The sequence below is a fragment of the Chelonoidis abingdonii genome, chromosome 23 (genome assembly GCF_003597395.2).
Source record: "Chelonoidis abingdonii isolate Lonesome George chromosome 23, CheloAbing_2.0, whole genome shotgun sequence".
Taxonomy (NCBI): Eukaryota; Metazoa; Chordata; order Testudines; family Testudinidae; genus Chelonoidis; species Chelonoidis abingdonii.
In genome coordinates, this window is record NC_133791.1 from 7,438,330 (window position 1) to 7,463,611 (window position 25,282).

General features: G+C 47.2%; 1 protein-coding gene across 1 annotated transcript in view; it reads left to right on the forward strand.

The window, feature by feature from the left end:
• The window catches only part of MXRA8 (matrix remodeling associated 8), a 31,274-nt gene extending 14,002 nt beyond the window's left edge, over positions 1 to 17,272 (forward strand). The window contains exons 6-10 of the mRNA XM_032780016.2: positions 9,272 to 9,430; positions 10,570 to 10,600; positions 13,101 to 13,177; positions 14,194 to 14,271; positions 15,954 to 17,272. Coding sequence (XP_032635907.1) covers positions 9,272 to 9,430; positions 10,570 to 10,600; positions 13,101 to 13,177; positions 14,194 to 14,271; positions 15,954 to 15,979 — 371 coding nt within the window. The 3' untranslated portion in view covers positions 15,980 to 17,272. The remainder of the gene's footprint in view (positions 1 to 9,271; positions 9,431 to 10,569; positions 10,601 to 13,100; positions 13,178 to 14,193; positions 14,272 to 15,953) is intronic.
• Positions 17,273 to 25,282: the final 8,010 nt, after the last annotated feature.

Consider the following 25,282-nt stretch of genomic DNA (forward strand, 5'->3'; position numbering starts at 1 on the left):
GTCTGGATGGTGGATGCTCTGATTGCTAGAGGGGAAAAACATCTGCAAAGAGCAAACCCTGGGAACCTCTGGACAGGGCCTGATCCTGCCTCCAGCTCATACTGAAGTCAGTGGGAGTTAAAGATGCTCAGCACCTTTGCAGCTGATGGGTCTGATTCTTCTCTGCCTTGCATCTAGTGCCACTATATTCACTGGTGAACAGTGCATGTCAAAGGTTACTATTCTGGTGTGAGAGCATTTCACACCTGCTCTGAACAGGTGTCCATGCCAGGTGGTGGAGAATCAGGCCCCAAGATCCCTCCCCTTTTTTTTTTTTTACCATATCTCACATTTTCTTCTCTGGAGGAGCTGCTCTCTGAAGCCTGTTCAAATCCTGAATCATCACACTCATCACAGGGAACTCCCCTTCCCCAGTTTAATAATTTTTGAGCCTTCCGGGTTATCGTTCTTTATTAACATTTTAAAATATTCATCATGGATTAATATTTATTGGCTGCTTAATACTGAATTTAAACGCGCTTCATAAATCTTTAAGTAGCTCTGTTCTGCTTCAGCAAGAGGCTTTTCCAAGCCAAGGAGGCCTGCATCTCCCCGTTGGGCCGTAGGTCGGCATCCAGAAAAGAGAGACATTATCAAACAGAGATTGCCTGTGGGCTGAGTTTACGGAGAGGCTGGGACACAAATACACCTCTACCCCAATATAACACTGTCTTCAGGAGCCAAAAAATCTTACTGCGTTATAGGTGAAACTGCTTCGATCCGCCGGAGCGCACAGCCCCCCTCCCCCGAGCACTGCTTTACCGTGTTATATCCGAATTCATGTTATATCGGGTTGCGTTATATCGGGGTAGAGGTGTATTACTTTCTCTGCCTGTGGCCGTTTTGCTGCCGTCCCTTGGCTTGGGGAGTCACATTCAGCTGCCATTTTGCAGATCTACATTTCAATTTCAGGGAGGGTCCCCTAGGAATCCAGGTTTGCTCTTTGTTTGTGCAGTCAGTGAACTGGTAACCACCTGAACAGGAGGTGGGCAGAACATGGGAGGAGCTGGAACCAATTGAATATAGACAGACTAGCTCACTAGTCATTCAATCCTGCATCAGGTCCCCAAAACGGCTCAAGCAGTACTGTCCCCTCTTGCCTTCTAGAGGAAATACCTAACTAATGTCCTGGCCAATTTGAAATAGCACTGAGAGAGAGCCTCAGTATCCTGACTGCATTCTGATGTGGAGTAATTACATTCTGCCTTCTTGCATTGCCCCATGGCTTTCAATAGGGTACATACTCATCACTTGCACTTCAAAACTGTTGGCTTAGTATTGCTGTGGGCTGTCCCATAGCTGCTGTGTTTCACCCCAGCGATGGCTGCATTTCAGCGTTGGCGAAAGTGATCCCAGCGTAGTGAGTTTCAGTTTAATTGAGCCTATCAAACACATTGGGAGAAAAGGTGCTGGATACGTGCAAGATAATATCAGTAGTCTGGGTCATGCACCAAGGTTTGTCACTGGCAAAAGGAATGAAAGGATTAATTACTACAATCAAAGAAGCAGTCTCGGGAGCCCTCTCTCCCCTTACACTAATTCAAATTTAAGCATCAAACTACTGTTCTTCCTGTGTTGTTTCTCGCTGGTAAACTTTTCCCAGAGGTTTTACTCTTTACTCCTTTACATTTCATTGGAGTGTACAGGACTAAATAAAATAAAATAAAGCTACTGTGTTTCATTAACTGAATGATAACAGTGTCTGCAGCTGGATTGACAAACACAGTCTTGTAGGTCAGAGTGTGCTGGAGGAACTCTAGAGACAGTGAAGTCTAAGGATCAACGCAGGGAAACTGGGAGTTAGGACACCTGGGTTCTCTTTCTGGCTGAGTCTCTGTGGCTGGCTTTGTGACTTTGGACAGATCCAGTAGGGTCCAGTCCTGCACCACGCACTCACACGAGTAGCAGGGTAATCGCTTGTACCTGCACAGGATGGAGAGAATGTCTTGCAGCAGTGACATGAGCTATCCTTGGTTGATCTTCATAAAGTGCTTTGAGATCTTCCGATGACGGGTGTTATTGAAGGGTACAGAGCCTGAACTGTGGCCCGTGTGCAACGTATTAGCACAAGAAGGGAAGGAGCCTTCTGCCACTTTGGCAAACTGGGTCCTGATCCTGCAAATCTCCGTAATGTTTACTCATGCGAGTAGTCCTCACTGGTCTCCTCTGGCCAACAGCAAAAGATGACACAGATGAACATGTTCCCTTTGAAGTCAATGGCAAAACTTGCAGAGACAGCAGTGAGAGAAGGATCAGGCCTAGGATCACCCCCCCCTCACACACACACACACCCACACACCTCATTTGAAGAACACGTAAGCTGGATTTTTTCTGTTCAGAGCCTTTGCTAACAGGTCCATGAGGGACTGGCTGCTGTGCGCTTGGGGCCTGATCTAAAGCCCATGGATCTCAGCAGGGTTTGGATCAGGCCTTAGTGGGCCTCGGGTAAAGCAAAACAAGTCTGTTCAGCTGCTAAGCTTTGCCCCCTTTGGGCCCCTGGATGGTGAGTGCTCATCTGGCCTGCAAAGCACCATGCTAAGAATTTGCTGAATCAATGGGAATTTGAGAGAAGCTGGAATGTCTCGTGTGCCTGTTTCAAACCCATCGACACCATCCAGCACGCCGGAGCGGATCCTGTTCCCATAGCAGCGGGAGTGGCCGTGACAGAACCTCCCCACTCCTTGTGCACCCCTGTAAAAATCTTCCAGGAGAAATGAAAGAAAAGGAAAACATCAGGGGATAACAGAACCAAAGCGCTGACCTTTCTCAATGAACAGCTCCAGTTTCAGGCTTACCTCCAAGGTTTGGAGCCATTTCCAGACAGGAAACTTCATCCTGCTGCAAATAGAAACCTGGGGCTGGATTCTGCTCTTGGATGCACCCGCGTAAATCTAGAGTGAAGCCACTGATTTTAGTGCAATGGTTCTGTGGAACTGAGAGAAGAATCCGGCGGATTTATTGTAGCACAGTTCACATAGCTGTGCTCAGTCCTCTGCTGGCCTGCAGACCCTCAGCTGGTGCAAAGTGGTGTAGCTCTGTAGGCGTCAGTTAAGCTAGACCCATTCACACTAGCACTGGGGATACAACCCCTGGTATTTTGGTGGCAGCAATGTCGGGAGGCTGTTCCCTACTTAATTTTTTGCACTAAAAATCAGTTATCCTGGGTTAAAATTAAGCAGCAGCCCTTTGAAAATGCATGCAAGTTTGTCATATATTTCAACCAAAGGTCTCAGAGCATCTTACAAACACTGAATCCCTCAGGTCTCACTTGCTTGTGAGATAGGTACGTCTTTATAAAACAAACCTGTTAATTATTCCTCCTTGTCCTAAATGGAGTAGTATGGGAGCGAGGGAACTAAATGGGATTATACTGTATTTGAGAGAAATAAGGAAAAGATTTTGATTATGGCTGCATGCAAGCCTGGTCCCCAATCCTGTATCCTGATCCATGCGAGTGGACCCTCACGTCCATGCCGAGCCCTGTGGACTTTGGGTGTAAGGGTCCACTTGTATGGATCAGATTGCAGGACTGAGGCTTTGGTGTGTAAGTCCACTGAATTCAGTGCTTTATAGTCTGATTTGTGAGCATGTGTGTGGGAATATCAGTCCCTTAACTCTTGCATTGCTGGCTATGTTAGCACTCACCTCTTTTGTTAACCAGTACTGACTATTTTAGGGAACTTTAGTGCAGTGGCTTGAGTGCAGATAGGGATGTGATATTTAGAAATATTGCAAGTTTGGCTCTTGCTCGTAGCATAAAGCAGCATCACCTAAGCTTACACTTTGGTGGAAAACTAGAATGGGGAAGAGATACTGTATACTAGATAGAGATACTGTTCCTGACTCTGCCACTGGCCTGCTGAGGGACCTTGGCCAAGTCACTTCACTGCCTGGTACCTCAGTTTCCCCATCTGTAAAATGCTGATCTACTTTGTAAAGTGTTTTGAGATCTACTGGTGAAAAGCATTAGATAACAGCTAAGTGTTAAAATAATAATATTGATGATGATAATACTTAATAAAATAAACCTCAAGAGGCCCAAAGCTGTTTCAGATCTATTCTTTGTTACGTTAGTGAAATCCCCAGTGTTTACAAAAGGCTAAGCCAACTCCAACCCTCTCTAGCAAGCGATGTCAGGGAAAGGCAAAAGACCAGTAAGCTGCCGTGCTGTGGATGCTGTCACCTGGTTTAAACATCTGCCCGTGTGGTTGCTTCCTCTGTATGGCAGTTACTGCCGCCTTTAACAACATAGAGGTTTTCAGCAGGCAGTTGTTGATGGCTCTGCTAGTAGGTTTTTAATATTTTTTAAGCCTGGCTCTGGAGACAAGAGTTACCCAGTTCATCCCCAACAGAGCCAGCCAGCAACAGTCGGCACAATGGGTAGCAATGATAGTAAAAGAGGGATACACGATTGGGCTGGAGGACAAACCCATCAGACCACACAGGGCTCTTGCCGAGCCTCTCGATTTTCTGGTGGTGATGTTGGCATTTCCAGGGCATCACCTTTGGCTCTACGTTTTTGGCTCAGTTTCCCAAGATATGTGTATTTAAAAAGCAAACAAAACAGCCTGCCCCAAAGCCAGTGGCTCTATGTACATAACCAGGGCCTTTCACCACAGTATCGTGAGCACTTGACAGTCATCAATTAACGCTTGTAGCACCCTTGTGGAGCAAATCAGTTATTTTTGCCATTTTACAGATATGGAAACTGAGGCACGGGAGTGGTTTAAATAGATTCTTTTCTTATTATCGGGGTCTTGTTCCTCTCCCTGAGTGTACGCTGACCCCATGGCAACCAAAGAGCCTTCCCCCTCATTAGGGACGGGGCCACATTGTGAATTTCACATCCATTGGCTTTGCAGCTGAACGTCTCCTCAGTCTGAGGGTGTTGGATGTTCTGTCCGGCCCATTGAAGAGAGCGGCCCAGGTTGGATTGTTTGCATCTGGATCCAAGCTCCTCGAAAGTTCAGGAGGGGTCAGATCCAGTGTTCAGGTTCTGAACCAGATCTAACTGGGTTTCTTCCACAAACCTTAGCGAAGACTCCATCAGGCTTTCAGAACTCTCCACCCTGCTGTACCTCCCCTTCCCAGAATGCCCTGCTGCTCTTACCAAGTTGGTAACAAATGGTTTTCCAGGTGGACCACTCCTGTGTGTTCCAGTATTATAGCTGTCAAACTCTCGTGGCAAAAAGACATCACAGTGAGGGCTGAATCCAGCCCTGCGCTATGCAGGTCTGCAAGGACAGGAAAAGGAAATAGGTAGCTTCTTCCCCAGTACAACCAGCAGAGCATGAAGGGACAGGACCAATGGACATACCAAGCCCAGGCACCATGTCCCCCAGGGGGTCATGCTTTTCTGGCTGGGGTGTGTCCAGCCGTCCAATCACACATGCTGCCATCAGCGGGGGGTGCTGGCATTTCACTCTTGCTAGGAACGGCAGCAAAGTGCTTGGCCTGAGCCTGCCCTGCGGAATCCTGGCCAGCCTGGCAGGAGTCGCTTTTACAGTACAAGCACTGGAGATATATCTCTAGTCCCACCTCCTGCTCCTCCCAGAGCAGGACCCAACCCAGAGACAGCTAGAGGGTTTCCTAGTTCCTACCTGTTCTTGAGCAGCTGCCTCAATTCTTCATTTTGATCACCAGTTTAGCATCTCCTAATGCCCTGGGGCCCTGGGTCACTCACGTGTTTAATTAAAGTTTGGCTGATTGGTTTAATGGGCTATTTGCTCTAGGCTATTAGCCCTTCTGTAACTGGGGTCCTGGACCTTTGGGTCAGGGTGCTCAGCGCTTAGTTTATTGTAGGGAACGTCGAGTTTCTGGATCCTGGCTGCATTTGCATTTCTGTGCTGATGGAACCGAATAGTTTATAACATTCTCAAATGGCCCGAAAAGCAAAACCAGCTGTTGGAGTCATGATGAACTTGCTGGCTTCGCTCAGCAGCGGCATTCCTCTGACAGCCGACCATCGCTGCGCTTAACCGATACTCCGGAGGTGTCACGTCACTTACCGGGGAATGGCTAAAAAGGCTCTGGGGAGATCTGGCTGCACAGGCAAGGCTGACACAAACGGAGAGCTGGGTTCAAACCGGGGGCAATCATGTCCCAGCTGAGACAGGCCCCGGTGGTCTCATTCTAGTCTCGATGGTCATTTGGTCCACACTGCAAAATCACCCTCCAGTTTGGCCTAGCATAGTCTTTGCTTAGGACAGGCGTGCTGGCAGAAAGATGGAAGTTCTTTCTTGGCAATATTGTGTATGGTGGGCCGGGCATGGGGAGGGGGGGGAGGGAAGTCTGCCGCTCAGTGTCTGCTATTTGTCTCTGTTATTAGCATCCCACTCTCACGAGCACCAAAATACACTTACAAGGAAAAGAGGGAGCTACATTCTGCTCTCCCTTAGACTGGTGTAAATCCAAAGTAATGGTTTGACTCTGGTATAACAGCGAGCAGAATTTGGACCTTTTTAATTACTATATAGACACTGGGGAAACTGAGGAACCAGAACACTTAGGAAGTTTGCGTATGAGAGTGCAGAGCCAGGAAGAGAACCCAGGATTCCTGGTCCCTACTTTAGCCATTAGGGAATTCTGCCTGAACATACTGCAAGGTACGATGGCTCTTTGGATGTTCCCCTGCACTCTCTCTCACTATAGGAATTTAACTCTGAAGCAGCTTTCAGGTTGGAATTCCCTGTTGGCATTTGTCTGGTGCTGTGTGAACATTCCCAGTCTCCAGGAGACAGCATTGCTTTGAACTCTGCTTCAAAGGGAAGTCCTCCACAGCACAATGTGTCTCAGGGCTTTGCTATCTATCCTTCAGCAGGATTTATCTAACGCCCCGACTCTTGCAGGCAAATATTTCCTTCTCATTTTTCAGGGGGAGGGAGGGAGAGAGCATTGGCTCAATTATTCAGGCTCGAGAAAAATGTTCCATGTAAAAACTCAGTTTCCCTTCCCTGCTTGGAAGACGAGCAACTGGAATCGACAAGCTGCTGCGCCCAGAAATGGAATGGATTTCTGGCTTTTTCGCTGTGTTCTTAGTTATTTATTTTGTTTTATTTAAAAGAAAATTCATTCTTCGGCATTGCAAATTCCTTCCATGCCATAAATTATACCTCTTGGCAGGGCCGGGCTGCTTCATACATTAGCTGTCTGGAGCCGAAGCAGCGCAGTGCAGGTCTAAAGCGACCAGAAAAGCTCTCTCTGCTCTCATGCAGAGGCACCTGGGGCTCTCCTTGCTGCTCCCTGGATTCGCCCTCTTTGCTAGACAGGAGAAGTGCAGTGATAATCAGTAAGAGTCACTAACAGCACGTTTGCTTTCTTGGAAAGGCTTGGGAACGTTAAACATGAGCACATGTTAAAGAATGATTATTAATGCCTTGTGCAGCAGAGTGGGCGGATGCTCTAATGGTTAGTGAATTGGCTAGACTCTCGGGGGAGCAGGGTTCACTTCCTGGTTCTGCTCTCTATGCCCTGCCTGACTTGGCTCACATCACTGAATCTCACTGTGATTCAGTTCCCTCTCTGTTAATTGGGGTCAATAATCCTTAGGATCATACATTGCTAAAGGCAGGGGCTGTCTCTTACCACGGGTGTGCACAGTACTCAGCCCTGTGGGTCCTGATCTCAGCTGGGAGCATCTCAGAAGAAGAGAGAAATAATAACTGAGATGTCCAGAGGGGTGTGTTGTGTTAATTTACAAGGAATCAAGGGGCCCAAGGTGTTAATGTGAGCCTGTGACCCTGCCACTGTCCAACATTAAACAGGGTCAGGGTTTGGTATCCAGAGACCTCAGCCTGCTTAGCTGCGTGGCAATCACCACTAATTATCCATTGAAACCTTTCATTAAAGATCCAGAGAAGAAGGAAAGACGGTTAATGCATTTGAAATGTACCATATTGAATAAGGCTTTCGTTTTAATAACATTCCTTGTTCCCTTTCCCCAGTAGCTGAAGGGAGCTCTTAGAAAGGGACCGCCCTTGTCTGACAGTCTGAGATGGTGACAGAGATGGTGATAACTGTCCTTTTGGGGGAAAGAGAAGAAGTTAGTTGAGGGGGGTTGGAGCAGTTGTTGCTGTTACAGTCCAATCTGGCTTCTTGAAGACAAAACAAGCCAAACTCATACTAGGAGGAAGAGAAGAGAATCAGACAGCCAGAAAAATCAAATCTGTTGACTTTCACTTGCAGTCTCGCTGCTGGGAAAAAACGGGCACCGTGCATGGTCTTACAGTCACTCGGAGACCTGGCAAACCGTACTGAGCGTCGGCCCGTTTTGGGCATTGCTTTTATCTGCTTCTCTGGTCACAGGCTTACAGCAGTGTTGCAAAATGTGGCCAGCTAAGCAGACCCTTATTACACAGAAGGGGTGTGGGGAGAGATGTGGGGCGGGGCAGCAGCCACAGTGGTGAAACTCACTCCGTCCCCTTCTTTCAATCCACCCATGTTGCAGTAGCCTCTTCTGCCCATCCGGCTCTGCTCATTTCCCCCCAAAGGTCTTTTCTTGTTAAGATCCCCAAAGGGGAGTAATGGTGGAGTCGCCCCGCCCCTTATTATGTCCTTCACCAATTAGACGTAATTTCCAACACCCCCGTTTTGGGTCACTGAGTTCTGGTCCCACACGTCTCTCGTTTACCAGGAATGAGCTTTACACAGCCCTTACATTATAGTAGGAGGCCTCTTAGTTTGGACTCATTCAGTCTCCCTGTCCCCCTTTTTGCACCTTTTCCATCAACATTTGCGGTTATTGTGATACTCCATAAACTTGCCCCCAGGGGAGGTAAATCTGTAGGCCCAACAGGGGCAATGCGTTTGGTTTGGGGTTTTAGTTTGTCCCTCCAGTTCTGGAGCCAGTTCCAATGTGACGAGAGGCTGTTTGGAGGTGGGGCTAGCTTTGCCTCAGGCCTCGCTCTAATGGGACCCCTTTCATTGAAAAGGCTCCTGCTGGACATTACAGCCTGTATCTATGGGGCTCACTCATTCCTCACTGAAATGCAGCCATTTCTGGGGTGGAACTGCCCGCTGTTCTGTGCCCCAATGCACAACAGCATTTAAAAGAGGGTGTGAAGAATAACTTCTCTCCTTCCCCATGCTGGGGCACGTTTAAGTTCCAAAGCCATTACCAAAAAGGATTTACCTTTGAACCAGGAACCCCACACCCCCGGTCCATATTCTGCTTTGCTCCAGACATTTGGGTGCCACCATTTTTTTCTGCTTTGCTTTCTCTCACCAACATCAGATCCAAACCTAGGCAGGGGCCATAACGTGATAAACGTCATCATCCCCGAGAGCCGGGTGCACTTCTTCCAGCAGCTGGGCTACATCCTGGCAACCCTGCTCCTCTTCCTCATCCTCCTCATCATCGTGGTGCTCGTTACCCGCAAACACCGGAGGAGAGGTAAGCGCCTGGCCAGCAGGGAAAGGGCACCAATGGGAAAGTCTCCAGGGGTGTTATCTGGCTTAAGGAGACAGCCCTGTCAGTGCTTGCTGCTGAGCATCGTGCTGAAGGCAATGGGACTCGTGGTTGGTTTGCAGGAGTGGGCCTGAAGAGAGACCATTCCATGAGATGGGTGTGATAGTCATCAGAGCATGAGGCGGTCACACGGCCCATCCCTAACCTTTAAACTGCACCCCCCGTCAACAGTTACATGTTGCCTCTGCCCAAACTGTGTAAAACCCAATGCACCAGCTGTGGGTGAAGTGAATGTAATTGGTACCTTCCGTCTTGTGTGGACCCTATGCCGTGGGTGACTCTCCCCTTGCAGAAGGAGATACATGCCTACAGACATGACTGTAACAGAAATAGCCACGTACACTATGGCAAGCCTATGTGGGGGGCAATGTCGACCTCCTCAGTGGTGCCCTAGGATCGTACTCTTTGTGCGGGGTAGGTACCCAAACACCAGGGGACCAGATTCTGATCTCAGTGACACTGCTGTAAATCCAGAACCACTCCACTCACTTGGATGGAGTTACAATGGGTTCAGCTTGGTGTCAAATGAGAACAGAATCCGGGCCAAGGTCGTCCTAAGGAGAAGAGGACCCCTGAGATCATAGTTCCATCCAAGGTGGGGTGAAGGAATCTAGCCTGATACCCGCCTTTTGGAGAGGTCACAGACCTAATGGCTCTAGCCTGATACCTGTGGCCTACCACAGACACAGTCCTAAATGGCTGTACTGTCTTACCTGTGCGGATGTACCATGGACCTAGTGAGTGCAGCAGCATGAGGCAAGGAGTGGCCCCCAAAAGGTCCACGCCTGAAATACCAGAGGGAGACCTGACAAATGAAGAAGACCAAAGCTTTTGGTGGCCAGTCTGGTCTGGGAAGGGTGGAACAACAGGTGAAGATTTAGGAACAAAACGTGACTGGTCAGTGGGTTGGGAGAAGGGGTAGCTGGGATGGCGTCCTCGGGCAGTGGAGCTGGGATGCACATGGGTGGGCATGTGGTTGGGCTGTGAAAGCCGGGCCCACGGTGAGCAGCCCTCTCAGCCCGTGTCATTGCTCCCGCTCACTGCATGTCTCTTTCCCCATCTAGGCTACGAGTACAACGTGAAGAAATACGAAGAGTAAGTAGGAATCCCTAACCTGTAGTAACTGAACAAAGCGAAAGGCTCTGTCTTGAAGAATATGGGCCCAGATTCTCAGTGCTGTCACGTGCTGTAATGCCACCAGGGCTGTCCACCCGCCAAGGGTGTCTCTGTGAAGTGCACAGTCATGCAACAAGCATGTTAATTGACAGGCTTTATTCACTGCCTTCCTGCTGATTCTCCTGCAGCTCACTCCCTAATTATGGCTGTTGCTATATGCTTGAGGCTATACACAAAAACTGGGATCCCCATCCCTGGTGAGTAGCTTGAACCCTACCAAAACGGTTGTTGGAGGGCTGGCTCAGTGGCTGGATTTCCTCTGCTTACACGCTGCGAACTGAGCCTCAAAATAAACAGCGCTTCATTAACAATAACCCCAGGAGTTTGTGTTAAAGGCACAAAGTGCACAGGTCTGGTGCAAACACTGCTGTGGTTGTCTTGGACACACGCCTGTGCCTAAGCCCCCTTAAACTTTCTTTTCATTATGGCCCCATTTCTGGGACTTGTGCTTCTCCGTTTATTTCTCTGTAAGGAAGAGACCTTTGGCTGACATGCTGTAGGAGAGGATGGTGTCTAAAAAGAGAGACAGAGAGGTGGTGACGTTCCCCGGACTTCAGTGGGAGACGTGATTCCCTTTTGTGAGACCATTTTGTTGTGTGTTCACTTCCTTTATAAGAAAAGTCTGATAGAATTTATTAGGGATTTTATTAACTGTATTACGGTAGCACCTCAAGGTCCAGACTGAGCTCATAGCTCCATTGTGCTAGGTACCGTACTTACCTATAGTAAGAAACCATCCCTGACCCAGAGATCTTACAGTCTGCATAGACAAGTCAGAGAAAGCATGGAAGGGAAAACGCGGCACAACAAGGCCAAGTGACTTGCAGAAGATCACAGAGCAGGTCACTGGAGGTACGTCTACACTTCACACTAAGCTCAGGCTCTGACTCAGGTTTGAACTCAAGCCCCCTTTCCGTCCATACCTAAATCAGTCTGCCTCGGGCCAGCAAGCACACAGGACCCAGGTCCTAGGACCTTGTTAGGGGTGTGAGTCAGAGCTCTCTATCTTGGGTCCAAGCCCTGTCATTCTGTAGTGTGGATTCAGCTCAAGCCTCAGACCCGAGTCAGATGGTCAGCATAGTGCAGTATGGAAGCATTAGCGCAGCTGTGAGCAGGGGCAGCTCCAGGCACCAGCACGCCAAGCTCGTGCTTGGGGTGGCAAGCCATGAGGGGCGCTCTGCGGGTCGCCATGAGGGCGGCAGGCAGGTTGCCTTCGGTGGCATGCCTGCGGAGGGTCCGCTGGTCCCACAGCTTCGGTGGACCTCCTGCAGGCTGCCGCTGAATCCACAGGACCGGGGACCTCCCACAGGGAAGCTGCCAAAGGCAGCCTGCGTGCCATGCTTGGGGCGGCAAAATACCTAGAGCCACCCCTGGCTGTGAGACCTGGGTCTAGCGACTGTAAGCCCAGGTTTACCACGCAGTGTGTACGCTCAAGCATGGGCTTGGAAACACCAAGGCCACAAGCCCAGGTCCTACAAACCTGGGTTTACAATGCAGTGTAGACATACCCTGGCAGAGCCAGGATTAGTGGCTCTGACTCTCAGTGCTGTGCTCTGTCTACTAGATCACACTGTCTCGAGCACAACCAGTAAGGCTCTGTAGAAATTTAGTAGGGTTCTACGGAAAATACCCTAAAACCTCTAGTATTTAATAGTGAATGAGCATCTTGTGCAGGGTTTTCCTACCATCCTAAAGATGTACAACCTTTTTTGATTAAATTCTCTGGAATGGTCTCCCAAAAACCTATTGTGACATTCCCCTCTGGTGTCATTTGGAGCAGTGATCTGCTAGGTCGCTCCAATCCTTGACTCTGGGAGCCAGCCTTACCCTGCTCCGCTTGAGAACCCCCACCCCTGGGCGGTTCACGCACAGCCTCTGGCATGTAAGCTGCTTGCTTTAAGCCATGAAGATACATTTTCAGCCTCATAACTATATACAGGAAATTATAACCTGTAACAATTACTATAACATCACTATAACAACCATGCTCAGTGCATCACGAGCCTTCTGAAGACACCCAACATGACAAGCTTTGCATTGGATACCACACAATCATTTTATAAAGATGAACCCTGGGGGTGTAGGATGTCCTAAAGGAAAGTGTGATGGAAGAGAACAGTTAAAATATCGTGATTTTCGTCTTTATTGTTAAAGGGTAAATCTTCAAAGCAGTGGATGATGATTTAACCACAGTGCTCCCCTTAGCTTTAATGTGTGTGGTACAGCAGAAATCCCCCAATACACTGCTCTGAAATTGCCCCATCTGAAGATCAGGAACTGGCTGGAATGTTGGGAACAGAGGTGATGGGAAAGATATGAGAGAAATGGGGAACAACCTGCAAACATGAAAAAAGTTAAAGGAACCAAGTGTAGAAAATATCTGGCAAATTGTGATTTTTTTCCTCATTCCCTTTGTCAGGAAGGATGTGAATCTCAAAGAGTTTTCAGTTGACACAACCGACCTGACCCAGTACAAAAGCGAAGACATAAGGCTGGGTATGTGCTGAATCAGCAGGATGTTTCCTGCAGCAGTTCTCAAAAACTAATTACGACTGAGATTTTCCAAGCCATCTAAAGGATTTGGTTGGTTGCCCAGTTTCTCATTCATTTCTGTGGGAAGTGCCCATCTGTAGGCAGCTTTGGAAATCTCAGCCCACAAATCTAAAACTTGGGCTAAAAATGTTGGGCTGAACCTGGAGGCTTGAGTTTTTGGGGTGACTGGAAGTTTTGGGATGAGCTGGGGTCTGATTTATGAGTTTAGGGGAAACGGGCAAAACTCTTTACTTTCCGTTTGAGCTTTGGGGCTTCTTTGAACCTTGCAGCTCATAGCAAAATTCACAGAAATGTGAATCCATGTGACACAAAAACAGGACAAAAATTTGCACAACAGTCTGTGAAAGGGGTGTTATAAGGATGATAAGAGACTGCTTGGAGAATCATGGGATACAGAGTCAGAGACTGAGCTACAGAGATCCCAAGATGGGCCCCAGAAAAACAGAAGGCATGTGAAATGCAGCAACAGAGAATAGAGGAGTTCCTGGGGGCAGGTCTGGGACAGAGGATGGGATCTGGGATATAATTCTGTGCAGGGGGGTGGGGCAGGCTGCACCTGTGGCTTCCTACAACTCTGATAAAATCCTGCCGAGGGCCTGCATCTTCTGAGAGTTTTCCTAGGAGCAAAATTCTTTAAATAACGACATCAGGAAAGGCCCCCAGGTGCCCTTCCCCCAGCTAATCCAGAGTATCTCGCTACAGACCTAAGCAATCCGTGGCCACTACTGAGGGCAGCACGCTGAAGTATTCAGACTTGATCTGTTCCAGTGAAGTGATTAAGCTGGGGAAACATGTTTCTTCCCTGCCAGTATCCGAGTAGTTCTGCCAATATGATCGATCTGGAGATGCACCTAGTGCCTGTCAGGAACAATCTCACATCCCACTAATCAGAAAAGCATTGCTTTCTTTTAACGGTCTGTTGGAGTCTGGCCTCTGAATTGCGTTCTTTCCTCATGCAGATTTCAAAAACAACATCCTGAAGGAGCGGGCTGAGCAGGCCAAGAGCTTCCCAGCAAAGATCATTGATTTAGACAAAGGTACCAATGACCCACTCCACCCACCAAATGCTGGGTTGGATGCTGTTTATTGTGGGGGCTGGGGGAGGCGGGGAGCTGGTGCTAAGATTGCAGCCGCCCAAGCCACAGATGAAGGGGGAATGTCCAAACAGCCTGACACGTGGCCGCTGGAATGAGGAGTTGGTTCTGCTCTTGTTCTCTCATCATGCAGCCACAAGTTACAAGTGGTGATTAGGAGCCTAAAAAACTCTTGGCGGTAGATGAGGAGAATTTTCTTCCCACCCCAGTATGTAACAGAGCTAGAATACTTTATTCCAGTCTTTTAAATAGTACTTTCCCTGGCTCCTCCTAGCAGAAATGTGCTCCCACGGACGTTAGGGATGACCCACTCTCTGGAAGAAAGTACTGTGGGCTAATTTAGTTATGGACATCATCCACTTGCTCCAAAGCAAGCAAACAACCCCCTTAGGAGTCTGAATATCCTCTCATGCCCGTGTAAATCTGGAGTAACTCCACTGAAACCAACACTGGTGTAAAACTGGTGCAAGTGAGAAAGGAATCACGCCCTGGGCCTCCTGTAATTCAGCCTTATAACTTTATCAGTACTGTGATCACATCAGTTACCCTGGAGCTGCAACTGCCTAGATTCTGTGGAGCGTCTCATAGTCACTGTTTAAATAGCTTGGGACCAGTCTGGATCCCCCCTGTGAAAGGACCACACCAGACACTGAAAGAAGCAGAGTCCATGGGGAGTTGCTAGCAAATGAAGGAGACATTTTGTGCTCTCTAGTAAAATGATTATGCGTTATTTGGAACAATGGAATATTCTCTGTATAAAGAGGGGGAAAGACTTTTCCGAAAGGGAATCTGGGCCTTCCTCTGTTTGAATCAGCTCACATGGGTGGCCGTCACAAAGCATGGAGATGGAATTATATGAGAGAAGGCACCCCACAGAAACAGAGGTGGATGGAAAGTTCCCAAATCCTTCCCCCTCAGGCCTAGGTGTGGATGAAGCTGTGAGTCACTTTCACAGAGTATGGAAAAAGTTCTGTTCACTCTGAGTGCCTCACGCTCACACACGCATTTTATCCTCCTGGTTCTCCTGCGAGTAGAATAGGGTGAAACTTTTCAACTGAAACTTTTTTTCAGTGCAAAATGCAGATTCGGCAACACCAAAACATGTGGCAAATTCACGTTGATTTCGGTGAAGAGCTTTGATTGAAAAAAACCCTAATAGAGAGAGAAATTCTGAAAAAAATCAAAATGTTTTGTTTGACCTGAAATGATTCTTTTTTCTTCTTCTTCTTCTTATTTTTCAAGTCACCAAAAATTTAGAAAAAATTCAGTTTTGAGTCAATCTCACATTTTTGTTTGAATTGCCAACAAGCTGAAACATCTGGCTCAACCAGTAAGTGGGAAAATTACGTTATTCCCATTTGGGGATCTGAGCCCTGGGAGGAGGGAATTGAACTCAGGTCTCCTAAGCAACACTCAGGTGCCTTAATATACTTTCATCTGAGGCATTTCCATCACAACACGCACACACATACCCCAGGCCCAGCTGGGTCTCAGAAAGAGGATTTTTAACAGATGAGCAGGCTGTGAGCACCCTGCTGCACATCTGTATATATCACAGTGGCTTGATTTGCGTGATTTTAAAGGAGTCTGCAAACGCTAACCTCCGCCCCCTCCTGTGCTTTCAGATTTCAGGAAGGAATACTGTAAATGAAGACATTCGGAAGCTGCTGGCTGGACCAGAAGCTGCAATTTAAAATAGACAAGATGCATTCCTTATTATAACATCCTTCCAGTTACCGTAGAGCTTTCGTTTAGACTTTCTTCCCGTTGGGCACCCAGGCGTGTGCAGCTGCATACAGAAAGGTTTAGATTGGCTGTGTGATCTTGGAGATGGTTTTTGGTGGCTTTTTTTTCCCCTTTCCTGTTTATTTTTCCATCCCTTTTCTGGATTTGTTTTTGTTCTTTTGCATCAATGTTTTTTTTCAGCTGAACCTGCAGATGTTTAGCTTTAACTTAACAGCATTAAATAAACCCCACTTGCACCATGACCCTGAGCCATCCGTATGTCAGGTCCTTTTCCGTGCAATGTGTTTAACAGCAAATAAGACAGGGTCTGTTTCTGATCTCCCATATGCTGGCGTAAATTAGAAGGAACAATCATGACACTTAGCACTTTCCATAGTCAAGATGTGGCATGAATGTTAGCTAATCCATCCTCATGCCCTGCCAGGAGGGTGAATAAATATTCTCATCCTCCTGCAGGTGTGGAAACTGAGGCATATAAGTGCAGAAACTTGCCTGTGATTTTGCAGAGGATAAGTGGCAACACCAGGATTAGATCCCAGATGCTGTGGACACCTAGCTCTGTCTTATTCCTCTCAGCCACCTTGCCTGATTTTATTATTATTATCTTAAATTATAGACCAAATCCAACCTTGGCATAAGCAGTTACAGCTTCCTTTGAAGTCAATGCATTATGCTGTTGGAAAACCAGTGTAAGCTAGATCAGAATCAGAAATCTTACTATGAACAAGGCAAAATTCTTGGATCCATCCAGTGGTTCTCTGCTACATAGCCTGCATTTGCCAGGTGGGTCCTACCCATGCAGTGAGGTGCAGACCTAACTCCACCCTGTAGGTCTCTTAGCTGCAGGATGGATCAGGGAGGAGAATTTTTCACTATGCACCAAACCCGGCCCCAGGCACAACTCCCACTGATGTAAAGAGAGGCAGTATGCTGGGGGTGAACGGAGGCCTTAGGTTAGCAACTGAAATCAAACTCCATCGGCGACAGTTCCTCAGATCTAGCACCTAAAAAGAATGTCTCAAGTGTGGGAATCTCCCTCACATCCTCTGCAGTGAAGACTCATGCAAACAGTTAATCAAGCTTCTCCATAATGGCCTTGTCTTCCTTGAGTGATCGTTCAGCACCTTGATCATCCAGTGGCCCCATTGACTGTTTGGCCAGCATTTCAAATTCTCCACCGTTTGTTTCCTATTGGTAAATTATCCGGAGAGCATTCTTTGTTTTTCCATAAGACTTGGAAGGTCCCAGCGAAGGAGGAACAGATTCAGAAGGGCTGCAAGGTGTGTATATCAACAAACTCTCAAAATAGGCTACAGGGCGATTTCAGGGTGCTAACTCTTAGGCAGGAAGGTTGAGGAGGGAAAGGAAACAGGATCAGTTCTGTGGATGTTGACTTCACATTTGGAAATAGGGGACATAGGCTGAGAAGCCCTTTGCAAATAAATAGCCTGTTGGGCTGGTATTTCAGGTTTAAAATTGAATCTCTTTCTGAGTCAACTCTTTGCATGTTGGAAATCACGGTGGATTCTGCCATACGTTGGTTTCCATTATCTCCTCACTGGCAGAGGCTGAATTCTGGAGATGCCTGGCTGCCGCAATAATGCATTTCAGGCCAAATTTGGGCCTGGAGCATCCATTTACGCCAAAGCTGAATTTAGTTCTTCAAGTTCCATCAGAGCGATCATGGATGGTGCCCAGCCAATCTTATCACAATGCCGCGGGGCCCTCATACATACTTAGAAGCCAAGATGAGAGGCTTTCTGTACCTAAAGGAGAGTGTAAAGGAAAATGGTTCATCATGAGTACCACATAGGCTCTGATTTCTCACCAATGGTGGGTGTCTTCTTACAGAAGAATAATTTTCTGTGAGAGTGCGCTACTTTAATGCAGCCTCTTAGAGCAACATTAGCTAAACAGCAGAGGTGTGAAAAAATACTGGTGCGACATAGTTGGGTAACCTCCAGTTATTCTGGATCCCTGTAGAGACCCAATGGCCCCATATAGAGATCCTGTGATTTTTGAGAAACTTCCCTTATCCTCATGTAATCCTGTTTCCTGCAAGCTGCTCAGTGAAGGCAGACCCCTGATCCTGCGGGACACAGCTGGTCGGATCAAGGCCCTACGTTCCACTAGTTGCCTGGCCTCAGAAAGCAAAGAGCCATTCTTGGCTTGCATTTCATGGGGCTTGACTGAAATCCAACCCACATCTCTGCAGGTGCAGAAGGAAGCACTGGTTATTCAGTCAGGATGGCACAGTCTCAAGCAATCAGCATTAATGTGTGTGTCTCTCTTTTTCTTTCGTGTCTGTGAGTCAAAGGTTGGAACTTTTAGTTGCCAGTTCAAATTGCTTAGCGTAGCTTATATAGACACAGGCTAGAAATGGGGTCACTTACTCATAAGATCCAGAGGAGTTTAAATATTTCATTTGTCTTCTAGACTGCAAAAGAGCTTAAGGGGAAAAAATTAACATGTTTTCTGAACTAGGCACAGGGCTTTGAGAGTTCCCCATCTTTGCTTTGGTCTCCAGTGTGAATGCGGGGAGCAGTCAAGCCTGGGGTGTGTGTAACCCTACATTGCCCGAGGTGGTACTGTGCCTGCCTAGCAAGCAAGTGAATCAGGAACTCAGAAGAGGTGTTTGTGTGTGTGTCTGTGAAGCCTCCTGTGACATTTGTGGGTGGAATTTTGCTTGTGCCATATGTCACAGCTGCATCTCTGCACATGCAGATACTCAAAGCAAACTGCGTTTCTCACAGTCCACGTGGTGTAACTGGCTTGGAGTTTCAGTCTGGGCCCAAAGCTGGCTGAGAAGAATTACACAAAAACGTGGCCAGGGAAAATTGTGCCCGGCAGTTGTTAGACGTCCCTCGCTGTCCAGGCCACTTTAAGAAAAAACAAAAGAAGGGCCAGGCTGGAAGTCTCACCAGACAGCACAGAAACAAAGGATTTGCCATAATGGATCAGGCCATTGTCTGGTAACCTGCCTCAGGCATTACCTGGTGCCTCAAAAAAAGGTGCAGTTCCCTGGCCAATTGCACTGTGCTACACATGGAGGGACAAAATTCCTCTTGTATCTCTGGCCTGCCACAGGAGGATCTGAGGTTGTCATGCTGACAGGGTCTAGGAACACTCAGGAGAGCCACCCCTTCCTTTCTGCATGCGTGGTAAGAGAGGTGATGGTTCTTGAAGGAATCATGTCCGGACAGAGACCTTGTGATGTTTCCACTGCCAGCTTCTTGGGGCAGGGACCGTATCTGGTCCAGAGCCAGGCACACCATTGAAGCTTAATAGTAAAAAAGAAAAAGTTCCCAGGCCTTGGTGGGGAGGGGGGAGGAGATATTAAAAAGAGGGTCTCTTGGAGGGACTGCACCCTCTCCAAGAAAAAACAGCTGAAATGACAGCATTAAAGTCTGGCACATCAGGTATCCTGTGTAGATCTGAACAGGTTCAGTGCAAGGTTGTCTTTTGCTAATCAACAAGAAAATCAAGCTGGACAGGGCATGCATTGCTGCCTTACTACAGGGACACGTGCCAGGTGTGTCATTTACCAAGTCAAAGGCCAGAGATAAAGAGATCCAGGCAAGACTACAGGACAATCTGGTTAGTGTTTCCATAGTAGTGTTAAAGTGGAGTCAGCAGGGGTAGGTTCTTGTGTTTGATGATGTATAGGAGCGATGAGAGGGCAGACAGCTTTCAGCTCTGACACCACTGAGCAGTTCATTAGCTGTAGCTCCTTGGCATGTTTCCTCTTCTCTATTGTTGGTCTTTCCCCTTGGCCTGAAGGAATATGGCTGTTCTCTCTGCAGCTCAGTTTTCTCATCAGTGTAGGGGGATAATAATTCCTCGCTCACAGAAGAGCAATTCATTAATATTTGTAAAGCACTTTGAGACCCTTAAATGCAGGTCTCTATAGCAGTGCAAAAAAAAAAAAATTAAAAAAGACTGCACGGAGCAGATGCTGCATTTAATCTTTAGCAGACATGTTTCCCTTTTGATGTATGGACTGTTGTCAAGCTTTGCACCCTTCTAGTTTCCTTTGATTCCTGAGAAACCCATTTCACTATAATAATAATAATAATAATAATAATGATAACCCCCCTTAATATTTGTCTTCTGATTGCTTTCCCTGTTCTGAAGCAAGTTGATGGCAGAAAATGCAAAGTGTCTGGTAGGGTAGTTAAGATTTTATAGACTGTAATCTTTTGTTTGGAAACAAGGCAACAGTTTACATCGGTGACCTTAAAAAGGGGTTACGTTAAATGCCAGCTGGTCCCAGATTGGCTCGGCTCTTTGGAAGCAAACATTTTCCAGAGAGCTTTGTGTAGCAACAGGGCCTTTATTTTTAATTTTTGGAATCAGTATTATCTGGTGCTGGTGGTTTTGACTTTGGAGCAGTGAAAGAATGATCCTTTCCCTGTGATTTATGCTCTCCACTCGGATAGGAAAGCTGCCAGAAAGTTCGTTTTATTGTTCTTGCATTCCCGCTGATGGAGTCCTTTTGGCTGTTTTTCCTCCCAAGTGCAATTGTTCATAAGTGAATGATTGTTATTGTTAACAGTTCTATAGGCTATCGGACCTGCAATGACTTCTCCTCCTGTGTAGCAAGCATAGTCATTTGGCACCAGAGAGAAAGACAGAGAGAAATCCTAGGATTGGTTTAATGAAGATGACATTGTCATGATCTTAATTGGACATAAACAGTAGGGAGTCATTTCTGTAGGCAGGAAAGTGGGTACAGATAAAAAACTAAGACACCTGTGTGGACTCAGTGATTTGGAAAAGATAAAAAAAGAACAGCTCTTGTGTTTCAGTGTCTGGGCAAAAAATTATCCTCAGCATGAGCTGGTGAAATCTTATTTGACGCCTGAACTAGACTAGAAGCTTGCGAGATGGTATAATTCGATGCAGCTGCGCAATCCTTTTACAGGTGCTAAAACAACAGGGATTATGTTAGTCTCCAACTTAGATATTTTGCCAGAAATCAGACAGCTGCTCTTGTTGCTGGGAATTGGTATATAGATATATATTCTGGTAATTAGAAGCTTGCTAATTACAGTGGAGCTCCATCTAGATGAGAACCCGCCTGGCAGGTGTGATGCTATAAGCCAGTCTTTATGTGGGGCTTGCCTGGGTTGCATGCAGCAGGTAGGATGCACCTGAATGACAGAGAGTGAAGCAAAAAGTGTTTCTTCCCCCGGTATCTGAGTGATTGGGCGTGTGTTAAAATTCAGAGGGGAGAGGTTATGTGCTGCTTCCCAGGTGACACTGGAACATGAAGCAAAGGCAGAGTCAGTTTCTCAGCTGGTGTAAATCAGTAAGCTCTGGTGGCTACACCCGTTTACATCCACTAATGATCTGACCCACAACAGTTTGTTCAAGGAAATGATAATTTGTCTGATGATTTGTCCCGCAGAACAGGCTGCAAGAGATTTTGCCTGTGGAAAGAAAACTCTTGGTGAGCACAGGAAAAGCTGTAAAGTTTTTTTTATTATTATTATTTGATTATTTTATACCATTTAGGATTTTTTATTTTAACTCTCTGATGAAATAGTAGTCATTGCAACATAGAGAAGTGTCTTTAATGTAAAACCCAGAAGGTGTTTGCAGTGACACACCATGCTTCTGGTTTGAGGGATATGCTGGGTAATTAACCGTAGGAACACCTTACCGAGAGATGTGGTGGGTTCTCTGTGGCCTAAAGTCTGTAAATCAAAAGGGGATGCTTGCTAAAAGATATGCTCCGGCTCAGCCGGAAATGCTGGGCTCGATGCAGAAATCAGTGGGTGAGGTTCTCTAGCTTGTGTTACACAGGAGGTCAGACTGGATGATCATAACAGTCCCCTCTGGCCTTAAAATCTATGAAGCCTCTGCTGGTGGCCTGGTGCTGCATTTGGCTTTTTCTGAGGTGCATTTGGAAATTAATAAAATCAGAGTAATATGTGCAACAGAAAATGCCTCCTAAATTATATAGGGGGCTAATTTTTTCTGTTACAGCTCTGCAACCCTATAATAATTAATACCAACGAGCCATTCCACCCAAGAGCTCAAAGTGCTTTACGGAGGTGTGTAAGTAGAAATGTCTTTAGGTCTCAGGTGGGGAAACTGAGGCACACCGTGATTTTTTTTTTGGTATCGACTTGTCCAAAGATACAGAAGAGATCAATAGCAGAAATCTGCTCTTCAGCTGTGTGCACTAGCCACTGAACTGTGCTGCCTCTCCAGACTGAGAGGAGAGTTTGGCCCATAAAGCTGGTTTGACTCTGTGTTGTAATATACTTAATTTCCATACTATCATTGTTGCTTTATTGTCATCATTTATCAGCCCATTGTGTTACTCTCCTTACATGTAAGAAATAAAGAAGAATGTAACTGGTTTTCAAATGCAGTTGGTTTTATTTCTTGCTCTTTGAGACGCCCTCTGAGAAACTGAGAAGCAGCCACATGTTCCTTCTTCCATCTGTGCAGTATCTTCCACCTCAGAGTGCTCCAAAATGCTCAACAAACTATGGCCTCAATCCTGCGTGCTCCCAGTGTATGGAACTCCCCTTGGCTTTGGTAAGAGTTCTCCACGAGGAGGGCTCATCAGACTGGGTCTGTAAGGCCCAAATCCTACAGTCTATATGCAAAACCTCCCATTGACTTCCCAAGAAGTTGTATATAAGGACTACAGGATCAGCCCTTCTACTGCATACACAGATCACAGCACTCCTGAGGGTTTAGCAGCCCACGGTAACGATGCACAGTGCTGTAGGACAGGAAGAGAAGGAAGACACCATATCCCATTGAAACTGCAGGGGAGGAGGATGTTGGGCACAGTGACAGTGTAGCAGCGTTATTCTTACTGTTAGTAGAATCTTCAGGACTCTGGGATTGGCAGACAGAGAGGCAAAGAATTTGCCTTTAGTAGGGGGTCAGGAATCTGCCCCACCCACCTGCTGCCAGGAGTTAAACTTCCAAAGCTCATGCCACTTGGTGCATTTAGTCAATTCCTCCTACCTGGAATTCCTGCTGGACTTAAATAGCCGCCAACCTCCCCAAGTCCATTCTGCTCTTGGACAGCCACCAACTGCTAACCAATATTCCAGTGGGAGTGACAGAGTTTTCCCCAGGACAGAGTGGAAACCGCCGATGTTACCCTGTTGCATGGACAGTCCACAGTCTCTGGCAAAGGAAGAGGGAGATCAAAGCTTTTGGCATGGGAGAAAAGCAGGAGGTGATACAGTGTAAATAGCCAGAGGTGACTTGAGGAGCCTGTCCAGTCTACCTGGCTCTCACCAATGCTTAGGGTCTCACCTGCATGGGATTCATATGAAAAACAATCCATTGTCATTCCATAACACCTCTTATCCGAGGGAAAATCAGCCTGCACTGCCTCCTTCAGCTCTCCCCACTGGCCAAAATAAACAATGCTAAAGAGGGGTCTAGGGATGAGCTGGAGGCCCCCCCCATCTCCTTTCTGACAGCGGATTGAAAGGAAGGTTGGGGTGATTTCCCTGCCTCTAATGGCGTTACCCCCCTTGTCTGGGTGTTGCTCAATCAGCCCTGCTAGGATAGGGCTCCCCAAAACACACGTGACAATCAAACCCTTTGCCTCTGGAGTGCCCCAGGTTGCACCAAGCATCAAGAACCTTCTGTTTCTTTGGCTGAGGTGAATTTGGGGCCCACAAGCACACAGTGTCTCCACCCTGGTCGGTCCCATTTTTAAGCTGCAGCGCATGTTCCTCACCGCAGCATCTAAGGGGAAGCAGGGCTGGCCATTCTTCTAGCAGCGGAGCCATCCCTCGACCAACCTCCACTGGGAAGGAATCAAACCTGAGACCATTTTTAGACTGAAAACTAGCTCCTTACTTTTTTTTTTTTTTTCCCTAAAAGCCTCGAGCAAACTTCAGGGCTGTGCCACGGAAAATGCTTTCAAATTATACCGCAACTGCTGGAGGCCAAAGACTCCAGCAATTTGCTTTCTCCCATTAGTGCTAGATGGGAAATGTGGAGCCGCGTTTCCAAAGGGCCTCCGAAAGTGCAGCTGCAAAGTCTGCAGGCATGTCTGTTTGCACACGCATGACACCCACATTTACATGTGCTCCAAGGGCAAGTGACCAGCCGCCAACCAAAAGAGAGAATTTTTCCCATACGCAAATCGGGCAGCTGGCAGAGGTGGGTGTGATCACCAAACCCCTTGGAGAACATGGTCCTAATGCCTAACCAGGGCCAATCCTGGGCCACACAATGCCCTGGACCTCAGGGGACAAAGTGTCCGGAAACCTGCTCAGAGGAAGAAGAGGAAAAGGGGAGCAAGCCCCGGGGTGGAGGGTGGAGGAGACACAGATGGGAGGGAGAGCTGAAATAAAGAGCGAAAGTACACAGTGTGATTCACTCTCTCCTAAATGGACAAAACACAGTCCCTTGCCGAGGTTCCCAAACTCTGGTGCTTCACAGAGAGCTGGCTGGCTTTAATTGCATTAAGGACAGCGTCAATGACAGGAAAACTTTCCCATGTAAACAAGAGCTGGAGGAGTGATGCCCGGTGGTGAGTGGGAAGATGGATGAACCAGGCAATGCAGAGTGGGAGGTGCCCATTAATCTCACTGCTGAGATGTGGTCCTCACTGTGAAAATGTTTGAGAGGTGTGTGGTTGTATTTCTAGTTCCACAGATGCCCTGTGGATGGGATTCATCTAGGGATTGTGTCTGGGCTAGAACACAGGTTTTGTCCCACTTGATTGCAGAACCATTGGCCATTATCTTTGAAAACTCATGGCGATCGGGGGAGGTCCCGGATGACTGGAAAAAGGCTGATGTAGTTCCCATCTTTAAAAAAGGGAAGGAGGAGGATCCAGGGAACTACAGGCAAGTCAGCCTCACCTTAGTCCCTGGAAAAATCATGGAGCAGGTCCTCAAGGAATCAATTTTGAAGCACTTTGAGGAGAGGAAAGTGATTAGGAACAGTCAGCATGGATTCACCAAGGGCAAGTCACCCTGACTAACCTAATTGCCTTCTTTGATGAAATAACTGGCTCTGTGGATGAGAGGAAAGCAGTGGGCGTGTTATTCCTTGACTTTAGCAGAACTTTTGATACAGTCTCCCACAGTATTCTTGCCAGCAAGTTAAAGTAGTATGGGCTGGATGAATGGACTATAAGGTGGATAGAAAGCTGGCTAGATCATCGGGCTCAGTGGGTAGTGATCAATGACTCCATGTCTAGCTGGCAGCC